This window comes from Cynara cardunculus (genome assembly GCF_001531365.2).
Source record: "Cynara cardunculus var. scolymus isolate 2C chromosome LG 9, CcrdV1, whole genome shotgun sequence".
Lineage (NCBI taxonomy): Eukaryota > Viridiplantae > Streptophyta > Magnoliopsida > Asterales > Asteraceae > Cynara > Cynara cardunculus.
Window position 1 is genome coordinate 12,433,333 of NC_037536.1, and position 13,643 is coordinate 12,446,975.

General features: G+C 36.6%; 1 protein-coding gene across 1 annotated transcript; it reads left to right on the plus strand.

Moving 5' to 3' along the window:
* The first annotated feature begins 1,246 nt into the window (after positions 1-1,246).
* LOC112518456 (kinesin-like protein KIN-5C) lies at positions 1,247-12,496 on the plus strand. Its single transcript, XM_025126157.1, has 23 exons — positions 1,247-1,299; positions 1,480-1,609; positions 2,124-2,282; positions 2,379-2,725; positions 2,804-2,942; positions 3,090-3,187; positions 3,369-3,525; positions 3,972-4,041; positions 4,141-4,217; positions 4,358-4,411; positions 4,787-4,867; positions 4,971-5,082; positions 5,154-5,240; positions 5,319-5,494; positions 7,270-7,431; positions 7,517-7,624; positions 7,956-8,114; positions 8,186-8,269; positions 8,334-8,539; positions 8,649-8,750; positions 8,948-9,057; positions 11,295-11,446; positions 12,305-12,496. Exons 1-23 carry the CDS (start codon positions 1,247-1,249, stop codon positions 12,494-12,496), a joined length of 3,015 nt encoding a protein of 1,004 aa, XP_024981925.1.
* Positions 12,497-13,643: the final 1,147 nt, after the last annotated feature.

Sequence of the window (13,643 nt, forward strand, 5' to 3'; positions counted from 1 at the left end):
AGCAAACATTGTATTTGGAATTTGGTCAAAGGATTTGGCCATTACAATTCCTTTCAATTCCGTTCAAATCAATGAACCAAACAGCCCCTAAGTGTCTTATCAACCGACATACAAGTCTGACACTAACTAAATCCCATAAGTTGCAAGAAGGTAGCGTCTGATATGTGACAAGCTCGTAACTTGGTCTTCGCGACTAGATGGGGACATCATGTCGTGTATGCACCTAAAGACACTACCCTTCAAACACAATGAACCATAAACTCGACAACCCTCAACTTGAACTCATTTTTGTTGATCTTTAGATGATAAGATGATAAAAATCAACGTCATTTTATCGAAATTTCAAAGAAAAAATCTAAAAAAACCCAACATGCATTCTAATTTTGAGTGATTAAGGGGCTGTTTACTAAACTCTTACTCGGTAAGTACTTATTAGGCAATTTTCCTTACCGGATGAACATGGCAATGAGCAAGAATCTTACCCGGTAAGAGCGATGATAAGAACGTAGAGTCTTACCCGGTAAGTGAGGGTGATGACTCTTACCCGAGTAAACGCTTACCAGGTAAATTGTTGCATAAGATATGCTTTGATGTACCACAATTTTGTCCGATAAAATAAATTATAGTCTGTTCTATTAAGAGGCAGACTCTAAATCATTAAGAGGTGAATCTTGTTTGGCAAAAAAAAGTCTATCTTTTAATGGTTCTAAAACATTTTGAATGATTTGTATCTTGGGTCTCCATTAACCATTAAGCGTGCTAATTTCATCGTAAACAATTACCAAACAATTATATTTTATTTTGTACTATATAATACGAGCCTTTTAATCATTCTAAACCGAACCATTCAGCAACTACCAAACAGTCACTAACATAACAGTTAGAATTTTTTCTCAAATCTCTGATTTATAAATAAACAAATAAATACCCACAAGTAAAAAGAGTGAAAGGCTAGAAAAACCCGGTCGGAGGGCAATTTGGTCAAGCCAGTGCCTTGATCCAGATCTTGGCAGTATATATACCGTCGGATCGAACTCCATCGACCACCAACCGTCAGATCAAACGTTGGAGAGCGGCCCTCAAAATTTCAAAAACTCCGATCCATCCCGCTGCTTCTCATTTCGTTTTGAGGAGAGAACACAACGTTCGATCCAAGCAAACACATAACACAAAGACGCCAGATAATCTCCCCATCTATCACACACACACACACACACACACACACACGCATTCTCTGTGTGCAAAAATGTCCGGTCGCCACGAAAAAGGCGTCAATGTTCAGGTCCTTCTCCGGTGCAGGTACTGCCAATCTACTTAATGCTCTAATCTTCTTTTTTTGTTGGTGGAAAAATGGTATGCTAGGGTTTAAGTTTGGTGCAATTTGATTGGGTTGTGATTTGGATACTGCTTATAGATTATGTTGATGACAATCTAATTCAGTGTATGGAAATGCTCGCTTTTGATTTGACTGTTTGTTAGGCCGTTTAGTGACGATGAGTTAAGGAACAACGCGCCTCAGGTGGTAACTTGTAATGACTACCAGAGAGAAGTTGCCGTTTCGCAGAATATTGCTGGGAAGCAAATCGATAGGATTTTCACATTTGACAAGGTATCTGATTTACTAACATAGTCATTTGATTCTTATTATTTTTCTTTTGATTTGGGGAAGTTGCAATTTCTTGCAATCTGTATGCATTGGTAACTTGTGATTCGACGATGTTTAGAGGCAGGGTTTTGCGTTTTAAATTTATAGTTATTGAATTTTAATGATGTTTCTCGTGACTGTTTTTCTCCATATTTTAGAAATGGTTAAACGGGTGCCTCATCTTAATCCTGGAACCAGCTTGATTATAAAAGTCCATCAAGGAATGGAGATCATTAGGAGAACTGATTTACAAAAATCGAAAAAGGTTTATAAGCCTGATAGTATGATTATGTTAAATTGACAATCAATAACATTCTAATCAAAGCCTTTTTCTTTTTCTTCCATTTGCCTACCTCATCCTCCCAGGTGTTTGGTGAGCCTTGAGGTTTGGATTCATTAGACACAAGATAGTATAGAGCTGTAAGAACTCCATGGTGCAATGCTTAGTTATAAAGTACTATTATCTTTTTGGATGCAGGTTTTTGGACCTACCGCTCATCAAAAAGATTTATATGAACAAGCAGTCATTCCTATCGTGAATGAAGTTTTAGAAGGATTTAATTGTACTATTTTTGCCTACGGACAGACAGGCACTGGAAAAACTTACACCATGGAGGGTGAATGTAAGAGGTCGAAGGTAGCAGGTCTTCTTTGTTGTACATTGATTTTTGCAGTTTGTTTTTGTACTTTGTTGTTATTAGTAATTGACATCCTCTGGTCTATCCATTGACAGAGTGGGCCTAATGGAGAGTTACCTTCAGGAGCAGGAGTAATCCCTAGAGCTGTCAAACAAATTTTCGACACTTTGGAGCACCAAAATGCAGAGTATAGTGTTAAAGTAACTTTTTTGGAGTTGTATAACGAGGAGATCACTGATTTGCTTGCTCCTGAAGAAATTTCTAGAGTCGTTGAAGACAAGCAGAAAAAGCTTCTTCCGCTCATGGAAGATGGTAAAGGTGGAGTTCTTGTGAGAGGACTGGAAGAGGAGATTGTAACGAGTGCTAGTGAAATTTTCTCGTTATTGGAGAGGGGATCCGCGAAACGTCGAACTGCAGAAACCTTATTAAATAAGCAATCAAGGTTTTGAGTTATTCTGCATGCACTTTAATGTTAATGTGAAATCTCATTGTCCTGCTTTGACAATTACCTGTTTCTCAGTCGGTCGCATTCTTTGTTTTCTATAACTATACACATCAAAGAGGCCAACCCAGAAGGTGAAGAGCTTATCAAATGTGGCAAACTGAATCTGGTCGATCTAGCTGGTTCTGAAAATATTTCTCGGTCTGGTGCTAGAGAGGTAATATAACCACCAAATTTTCAATAATAATCAAGTTCGTGAAAAGCAATTTCTCTTCTTGCAACACTTGTGGTGATCTTGCAGAGACCATTATATTTTTGTTCCTATATATTCCTTTTTGTTGAGTTTATAATGTGAATTTTTCAGGGTCGTGCAAGAGAAGCTGGAGAAATAAACAAAAGTTTACTTACTCTAGGACGAGTAATAAATGCTCTTGTGGAGCATCTTGGGCACATCCCGTATAGGTTTGGATGAACTTTTGTTTAGATACCCTCTCCAGCCATTTATGCTCTTTCTCAAGTTGCCATTCTTCTGTCTTATTCTCAATTGCCAATATTTATGACATTAAGCAATTTGACAATTTTCTTTTTACTTTTGATCATTTATGGTGTCCAAATTCTAATATTTGAGTTTTACCCAAATCAGGGATAGCAAACTGACCCGTCTACTTCGTGATTCATTGGGTGGAAGAACCAAAACATGTATCATTGCTACAGTGTCTCCTGCTGTTCATTGTCTTGAAGAGACCTTGAGCACATTGGATTACGCTCACAGGGCAAAAAATATAAAGAACAAACCCGAGGTTAGCCTCTAATTCTTACAAATTGATGGCCTCTCCTTGTTCTCCTTCAAATTGTTAGTGATTTAGTTTAAGGCCCTTCTTTAGCCTCCTATCTAGTATTCTCTATCTTTCTTGATGAGTTTAGAAATAAGCATTTGTATTTTTATAGTTTCCTTGCATTTTAGACATGCAACTAAAATCAATCAATCTATTTTTTTTCCTTTGAGGAGATGTATTTTTATTGGTATCCTGATCTAGTCCAGGTTGTGCCTAATCTGTATGAATGATTCCATTTTGTATTGGGAAGTAAATCAAATTTTTTGTCCCAGTTCCACTGAATACGATATTTTGTAATATTTTTAAATTTCACAACTTATGTTCTCTTGTGTTCTGTTGGTAGTTCCATCTTCTAGGTGGTTGAATGTTCTAATCTCTTCTGAATTTTTATACTTGTCTTTTTTTTCAAGGTAAATCAGAAGATGATGAAAACAACTCTTATCAAAGATCTTTATGGTGAAATTGAAAGGCTCAAAGCTGGTAAAATCTTTGCTTCTTGAAATAATGCAATTAAGAGATGAAAAAGGTATTAATTAGACATAAATGATAGCTGATTTGTCTGTTCATTTCTACTTGCAGAGGTCTATGCCTCACGTGAGAAAAATGGTGTTCATATACCGAAAGAGCGATACTATCAAGAGGAAATGGAACGTAAGGTATTGGATGGTTTTTTGGACTTCACTTTGTAATTTTGGTGGTTCCATATAATCATATTTTGTTCTTTAAAAGTTCAAATTGAATAAATAAATTGCTGCATAACTGCATATATATGATTTTAACTTTCTTTTTTGGCTAGTCAATGGCAGATCAGATTGAACAAATGGGAGTTAAGATAGAAAACCAGCAAAAGGTATTATGTTTTACCATTTGCATTCATATTACAGGCTCTGTTCCAAAACAAATGCAACTTTTGATTGTGCAAATAAGTTACCGAAGGTGTTTCGACCATTAGTGAAAAAATCTTCAATAATGACAAAGTAGGAGAATGTTGTGGAATAAAATAAACACCATTAATATCATGCAATATTGCTAATTGCCAAGGAGGCAAGTGTTGATTGAAACTTTGCCAAAACGGGAACGGCTAATTTATCTCAGGAGTTGGGACACCCTTGAAAGGAATTTGTTGCCTTTATTTTGGAACAGAGGGAGTAGAGGTATGAGCTATCTTTCATGCTAGGATAACATTGTTCATTTGTTACTATCCTTCTTTTTGTTGCATAAACAGCAATTTGAAGAATTGCAAACTAAATATGATGCTCGTGTCCGAGAGTGCTCTGATTTGAGCTACAAACTTGATTCTACCCAGGTAAATCATGCTAGTGAGTGACATGCATTGCTGTTGGACCTCTTATGTTGTGACTAAACATATATCCTTTGTTTTCTATTCTTTATTTCTCCATGTTCTTTAGAACAACTTGAATCAAACCAATAAGGAGCTGGCCAGTACCCAGGAAGAATTGAAGAAATGTCGATATGCTATCAATGAGCGAGATTTTATCATAAGCGAGCAGAAAAAAGCAGGTATGTGGATAGTTTAGATGTCGAACTTTCTGATACTTCATATGTTATATACTAATGAACATTGTAAACAGAAAATGCACTGGCTCATCAAGCATGTGTTTTGCGGCACGACTTGGAAAGATCTCTTGAGGACAATGCGGCATTGTTTGCAAAGATTGGTATGCATTCTCTTCTCTAACATATTCTCTGTCAACTTCTTATGGATTATTAACTGTTTCTTCTTTACTTTTATGCAGCAAGAGAAGATAAACTGAGTGCTGGTAATAGGTCAGTTGTGAACAAGTTTGAATCTGAGCTCACACAAGATGTTACATCTCTTTGCAACCTGGTGGCTGCATCAACATCTCAGCAAAATGAACAACTTCAATGCATTGAGAAATTTTGTCACACCTTCATCAACATTAATGATAAGGTATTGTTTAAGTTGTGGCAAAAGATGCTTTTTCTTTTTCCAATTGATAACTTTCCAACATTCACAGAATTTTGGTACTAATCCTATACAATAGAACTCCACTAATAGCATGTTTTTTTGTTACCGAAAATATTCATCCCCTTCCATGTAAAACATGCAGTTGTCACACATGCTTCTTGGGGATCCTAAAATTTTGTAATAGATAACAAAATCTTAGATACATTACCACAGATGATCTCTTGGGTAATTCACTATGTAACTTGTCCTAGAAATATAATGTATTCAAGTATTAAACCTGAATTTTAAAGCATTTGGAACTTCTTTGAGGATATGCTCAAAGGTCACCCGTAAGCGGTTTCTACCTTGAGGGACTGGTTCACTGCTCACTGTGAACCTTGCTTTCAACATTTTTCGTTCAAGTAAATTCAAACTGGAAACAAAGTTGCTTCATCTTGTATTCACCAACCTTTATATATGTATGCACATCTTGGTTTTAATAAGCGCGATGCGGTCCGATGCGTTAAGGGTCCCGGAAGCCGATGTGTGATGCGTGATGCTGATGCGCTCGCATCACGCACGTGATGCGCCCGGTATTCAAAAAATATTTATAAATTAATTCTACATATCAATTTTTACCTTAAAAATACTTACCTATCAAAATACTTCATTTATAACATAAAGTAGTTAAAAAAGTGGCATTAGAATCTTAAAAAGTTCGTTTTCTACTTCTTTGCTGGTTGTCGAGTATCGACAACAACTCATGTCACGTTTTAATTGATATGCGATGCTAGGTCTCTCACAGTGCGACTTCTACTTCTGCGCTGTCGGCTTCTTCTATTAGGTCTCTCACAGTCTCACGTTCTATTTTACTTAACTAAGAAGCCCAACTAAAAAGCCCAATTAAAAAGCCCAACTAAAAACTGAAAAAGGGAGCCCAAAAATGCAACATACATGATGCGCTGATGCATAAGTGATGCACGCATCGTGTGATGCGTAGGTGATGCGAGCGCATCATGGAATCGCAACGCATCAGACCCTTTGATGAGTTTTCTTCAGCGCATCACAGCGCATTATGCGCGCATTTTTAAACCAAGATGCACATGCAAGATCAAGATCAAAATTGTGAACTCTTTTAACTCTGTATATTTTTCATGTTTCCTCTGAATGTTCTACTTTATTTTCATTTTAATTTTATTACGTTTTAGTTAAGTCACATCAGGGATGTCGAATAGTGAAATTCATACCAAAATATAATCAGAAAAATTAATAAATATTTAACTAAACTATTTATTAGAAAGGGAGAACGTTACTGAATTGTTGGTTTCTATAGAGCTTTTTTTTCATAAGCACATGTGTTCTTATAACTTCATCCCTTGATATGGTTGACACTGTACATTCTACAAGAGATGTAACCTGTGCTGTCTATGTTGGAAGATTCTCATGTGTTTTCAAGTTTGAATTTGTTCATTTGGAATCTGAGTTCTTCTACTTACCGCAAGCACTAGGCTCGTCATTCCTTAATTATCAACATTATGCGTTTGAAATGGATCAATCTCAATCTCTGGAGCCTGAACTGTTTAAAGGGATATTAGGAGTGTTTTATTCTAGCACAATTATTGGAACAAATGTATATGTTACAACCTACACCTTGATTATCCCTTCCTCCAGAGTTGATATTCTATACACATATTTGGTACAGTTTCAATGCATGCATGTCCACTTGAATGTTATTGTTACCTTGCGGATTTGATTGCTTAAACGCTTTTATGTTTTAGGCAATCATCGACATAAAAAAGAAAGTTGCTGCTTCGAAAGTGTTGTATGTTTCTCACATTGAGGCGCTGCAAAATGTTGTGCTTTTGCACAAAGCAAACTCTAATGCCAGCTTAGAGGAGGTTTTATCTTTGGTTTCTTCTAATTCTTGTTTTGTTGAAAAAGTAAGTAATAAACAATTGACCTTTGTAATTATCCATCATGAGTAATCAGTGCACATATTGACTACACTTGCTCTCTCTCAATTAGCTACTAGCTGAAGAAGCTGCTGAAGGAATTTCTATTTTTGATGAGCTTCAAGGCACTTTATCAACTCAGCAAGGAGAGATGGCATATTTTGCTAGAGAGCTTCGGCAGGTCAGTGGCTTTATTTTATGTCATCCTTTGATGAAGATATCTTAAAATCTAAGGGATCTGACATTGTTGACCAGCTTTCTTGTGTTTGATCAGATAAAAGGTCTACTTTTTAGATGATGATATTTTAAACCTCCTATTAATGTCTACTTGGTTTTGTTAGTGTATCTGTTATCCTCAGTGTGTGAAAATAGGATATAGACGTGCTAAAATCATATGATATTTTTGTGTGTTTTTTTATTTGTTGCATCTTGCTTTTTCTACTGCTAAAGAATATATGATCTGCATAAATATTCTTTTTCACATTGGTAAATTGGTATCATTAACTTTTCAGAGATTTAATATCAGCGTTGGGCATACAACGGAGATATCCAAGTTTGTCCATGAATTCTTCGATAAGCTGATGAAGGAATCTAAAGATCTAGGAACTCATGCCATCCAAGTTGATGAGATACAAACAAAGAGCATTGATGAATTTCAGAAGGCATATGAGGTATATAATGAACAATATTAAATGCAATGCAAAACAACTAATATATAACATTTTAAAATACATTTCTCCAGGAAAACTCAAAATCTGACGCAGAGAAGCTTATTGCTGAAGTAACAAGTTTGGTCACAAATCATATCTGTCGTCAAAAAGAGATGGTTTGTTTGCTTGTACTTGCTCTCTTTTCTTTAAAGTATAGTGGACTGATGGTTGAGTTGGCAGGTGGATGCACGATTAGCTAGCATTAAAGAGACAGCTGCTGGAAGCAAGAAAGTTTTGGATGGGCATGTTTCATCTTTTGAGAGAGTAACATCTGATGCCAAAAGAAAATGGCAAGATTTTTCCATGCAAGTAGAAAGTGATGCGACAGAGAATGCTGATTTTGCTGCTGCTAAACACTGCCGCATTGAGTCACTGCTACAAAAATGGTAAGAGGAGATAGTTTTGCAATTTTTTTTGGCTGATTCCTATGGGATGGATTGTATCAAGAGCTAAGCTTACATTTAATTTGTGGTTCTTTACAACTCTCTCATCCAGTGTCGATGTTACTGAGTTGGCTCAAAAGCATTCTAAAAAGACGCACAACTCTGTGACTGAAATGGGAAGAAAACATGTCACAGCTGTGGACTCGATCATCAGGTTAGTTATCTGTACTTGCCTATTCTGGTTTTGCAGCAGACAAGATACAATTGGATAATTGAAGCCCATCTATGTTTTTGCAGCAGATATATACTGATGTCAGCTAATCATGACTTTATGATCCTGCAGTTATTCTTATATTAGTTATGGTAGACAATGCAAATAGATAGTGACACCTATACCTTTCAATACTGCAGGAGTGCATCGGATAGTAATGAACATCATGATGCTGAGATTGTTTCTTTAAGGGCCAATGTTGAAGGCGACATGTTGAAGAATAGTGAGGATATTTCAAAGCACATAGATGGTGAGTTTCTTGGAATTGTGCTCTGTTTTCTCCTGACCTTTTATTGGGAGGTGGGGGAATGACTGACTAATAACTTTCCATTTTTCACCTGTTTTGCTGCTGTTTCGTTAAGTTCAAAAAGAAAAGAGAAACATGAGTTAACTAGTAGATCAACTATTAAAAAGCTATAACTCAACTACTCGATCAACCACTTACATCAATACGGAGCCTTTATAAACCCTAACCTATAGTAGCTATACCTTGAAACTTAGATTAAACAAAAATACACTTCAACACGAAGCGTTCATTTTCCAAGGAAAAATGACTTGCTAGATTTCTGCAGTTACATAAAGAAAATTAAACCAATTGTACATGGTATATCCCCCTCGGAAGTGGGGTCCGCGGGATAGGATGTATGTAAATATTTCCTCTACCCAACGAGTGGAGGGGCTGTTCCCATGAATAATCGCGGTTTGTGAAAAGGTTTGAAATGTCATGAGAGAAACACAAAGTCTGCCCATTCTTTTGAAATTCTTGAAGATTTGGAGAGAAATCAGAGAGCATGACACAGAGGAATCTATGAGTAGAAAAAGAGTGTGCAAACATGCATGAAGGATGGTAAATTGTAAAGGCCGCAAGGAAATAGAGGAGAAAAAAATTAAAACAAGCAAGTGACAGTAAGGCCGAGGAGGAAGTACAAAAATTTAAACAGCTTAAACAAAGTACATAATATGCTAGGTAAAGATCCTCTCTCTTTAACCCTCCTATGACAATGCCAACTCTACCCCATCTACATTAGCTATTAGTCTCTACAACAAATCTGCTACCTCTGTTCTGTGTTTCATGAACTCAGGTCATGCCTTTAGAAAGGTATAAGGCTTTCCTGTCTAGCCTCAACTGCTCGTCTCACATCCTCTTTGACCTTACCCCCTCTTCCACCTTTCGATCGTTATGTTTTCCACTCCTTGCTAGTGCTGTCATCTGTCTCCCGTTGAGGCTTACTCAACAATTTGATAGAAAACTCAAGAATTAATGTCAAAAGATTCTTTGAATGATTACTTTCCTCACGATTGGCGAAGTTTAGAGTCTCCATATAAATCTGTTATTAAGAACATGCCCATCTGATCTCTCCTTATTCATTTATGCTAACTGACTCCCACTACTTTTCCTCTCTTTAACATGGAAAAGACTGGAATGCCCATAACTCCTATTCCTCTTAGATGATGTAAAAATATAACTAAGGTCTAACATCTTTAACGAGGCCAAACCACAATCTTCTTTATCTTAGTTGTTTGTGATATGTGCATGGTCGCAACTTCTTACTCTGCACTAAAAACCCGTTCTGTATGTTGTCCACAAGGTCCAACCATAGGTCCATTTCAGCATCCATATCTTTATAATTTCCAGATTCGTCTCACTTGCCTTCTATATTGAGCAACACTCACTCTCATACAACAAAGCTGGTCTGACGGTCATCTTGTAGAATTTGCCTTGTCGGCTTAAGTGGACTTAATTACACAACATTTCTGTGGCTGTCCTCCACCTTCATCACCTTGTCTTTATGTGGTGTGTATCGTCGTTCTCAACATCTCTTTTTCTAATCATGGAGCCTAAATACTAGAAACTATCATTTTGGGTACCCTTTGCTACCCAATGTTGATTTCTATCCTTCATCATTATGCTTCTTGCTGAAATTGTGACATATGTATGCAGTCTTAGAGTGGCTAATGCGGAATCCTTTTGTTTTGTCGCCCTCCTACCATTTCAACTTAATGTTCACCTCTCTTTCTGTCTTTGCTACCATTGGCTGGAATAAAAGCACAATAAGGAAAAAAAACTTGGCTTTCTGCATAAAGCTCTCCTCTAGAAACTTACCGAATAAGCCATTTTCTATATCATCAAGCGACTTGCAATCAGTCATGTATAGCTGACCGATTAAGCTGAGTCTCGTTAAGCTGCTAAAAAACAGACCCTTAGATGTTCTTTCTGTATCTAGAACAAAATGTTATGTAAAATTGGGTCCATGATGTGAAGGGAAGATATTATTTTAATTTATTTTGACATATATTCGAGATAAATCTAAATAAATATCAGAGCTGTTAAATGGTGGAAGACTACACCTATTCTGTGCTTCTTGATTTTTCTGTCACATGTTCTTTATATGTCTATTTTAGCTGAATGTGAATGTATTCCTTTTTGTGGAGCCATCATCATTTCCACTGTAGTGATGTTCTTTATGGTATGGGTACTCACTCTAGGTACATCAGAACAAGAGAGAGAGGCCGTTTCTAAAATTCTAGAAACAACAAAATCTCAGGCCAAAAGTCTTAAGAGCCTACAGGAGGATCATGCAAGACAATCATCTTCGATAGAGCAGAAGGCTCATGATACTTTCCAGCAGAAATACATGGTATGATGATGCTTTTTCTTTTTGAGCGCAAAAGCTAACACGTTATTTCTGCAATATGCAATAAATAAAGAATAGGTTTATGAGAACTGTAAACTAAACCAAACGAGCCTAGTATATCCCACGTGGAGGTGGAGTTTTGGAGTGGGATATAAGCAAACTTGTTCTCTGCCTGTTGGTCTAGTGGTATCCGGGTTACTGGTAGAGCCCGACCTCCCAGGAGGTCAGGGCTCAAGCCTCATCAAAAGTGAGGAGTGTGCATGAGCATTTGCATATATAATATTATATACTTAGAGAAAGAGTAGAGTGGCTTTTCCTAGTTATGTATTTTGCCGGTATACATCTAAAAGAACTCTTGGGGGCTGTTTACTGGGCCTTATTGGGTAAAAGCTTCCCGGTAAGAAGGTGATCCGGCTAATCACCAATCAAGTAAGGGGCCATCTACCAAACGCTAACCGGGCAAAAGTCGTAATCCTTACTTACCTAACAGAGTAAGATTCTTGGCCCATCAAAATGGCATAGTAAGCAACAAAGCTTACTTGGTAAGAGCTAACAGGGTAAGATCGTTGATCCTTGCGCCGTCTCTTACCGAGTAAGATTTTTGGTCCTCGCCATGCTCACTCAGTAAGGTAAGTGGCCCGGCAAGTGCTTCCCCAGATGGCATTTAGCAAACTGCCCCTTATAAGTAAGATTTTGATGCTGATTGGGTAGGTGCTGATTGAGAGGGAGTCAGTACCTTCAGTAAGACCAGTAACTAATGGGAACGTGCTGATTGAATCAGTAGTAAGTAAACAGGACCCTGTAAGAGGCAATATGGATAATGTGTGTTTTTGTTTTAACATGATGCTAATGTATATTTAGGATTACGAGCCATCTGGAAATACCCCGGTAAGAAGCGAGACTGATGTTCCAAGTAAAGTGAGTATAGAGTCCCTTCGTGCAATGGCAATAGAGAGCTTAGTGGAAGAGTTCCGAGAAAACCATTCTTTTGCAGTAAAGGAGTCGAAGATATCTCCGACTGCACAACGCTCACCGTTGACACAAATCAACTAGACGAAATCTGTATATGAATGAACGATGAAATGGATGATTGGTGGTTATGTTTTTGGTGTAAAAAATAAATCCCTGCTTGGGATTTAATTCACTTCAGATCTTATTATTATATAAAAATCAAAGATAGAAAGAAAGAAAATGAGGGGAAGTAGTTGTTTCTGTAGGAATTGTTATTGATTTGGAAAGAAACATGTATGTTCTGTTATATTATTATGGAAGAGGGTGGTATTGTTTACTAATTACTATAGGATGTTTTGAAACTATAAAGCTCAACTATTGCTCCATCAATGAGCTTAAGTGGTTAAGCTGCGACAAGTCCTGATGCACCACCATAACAGATAACATATAGGGATGCTTAAAAATCCGACCAATCCAACCCAACCTAATACGAAATAACTTAACCCGAAATAACTTGATGTCTAATCGAATTGTAAAATTGTCAAACTGTAGGTATTGGGTTGATATTATTTGAATTCATTCCAACCTGATGAACCCGATATTTTTTTATTTCTTGGATTTAATATAATTGTTGAATTTTTATTAATATGTACATTAGACAATTAAACTATCATGTATGCTCTTTATATACACATTTTCAATCTATTTACATTTTTATATAACTCATTCGTATATATGTTCAGTAACTATGAACATATATGTATATTGAGAAAATTAACTGAATGTGGTATACGAAAGATGTATGGATAAATTGTATCAAATGGTTGATGTTGAAAAAAAAATTATGAGTAGATAAATAACATATTCTTGATTAGAAGAATATTTTAATGTACCAAAGTATCAACCCGACCAACCCGTATGGGTTGGGTTGGGTTAAGATTTTTCAAACTTCAAGCATTGAGTTGAGTTGTACAAATGTCTTCAACCTGATCAATCCAACCCATGAGCACCCCTAATGCCAGATATACACCGGTCTTGACGTTATTGTCGGTTATTTTTAGACATGATCTTTTTTTTTTTGACTAGTACTTGTTTGGATTTTTGATTTAGTCCATCTTTTTTTTAATTTGTAGTTTTTTTTTAATAATATCGGAATTTTTATGATATTGAATTGAAAATCTGAACTAGACAAAGATCGAACATTTTTTGGAAGGTCCGTACCAGTTGGGCCAAGCCATTTGTCATAGTT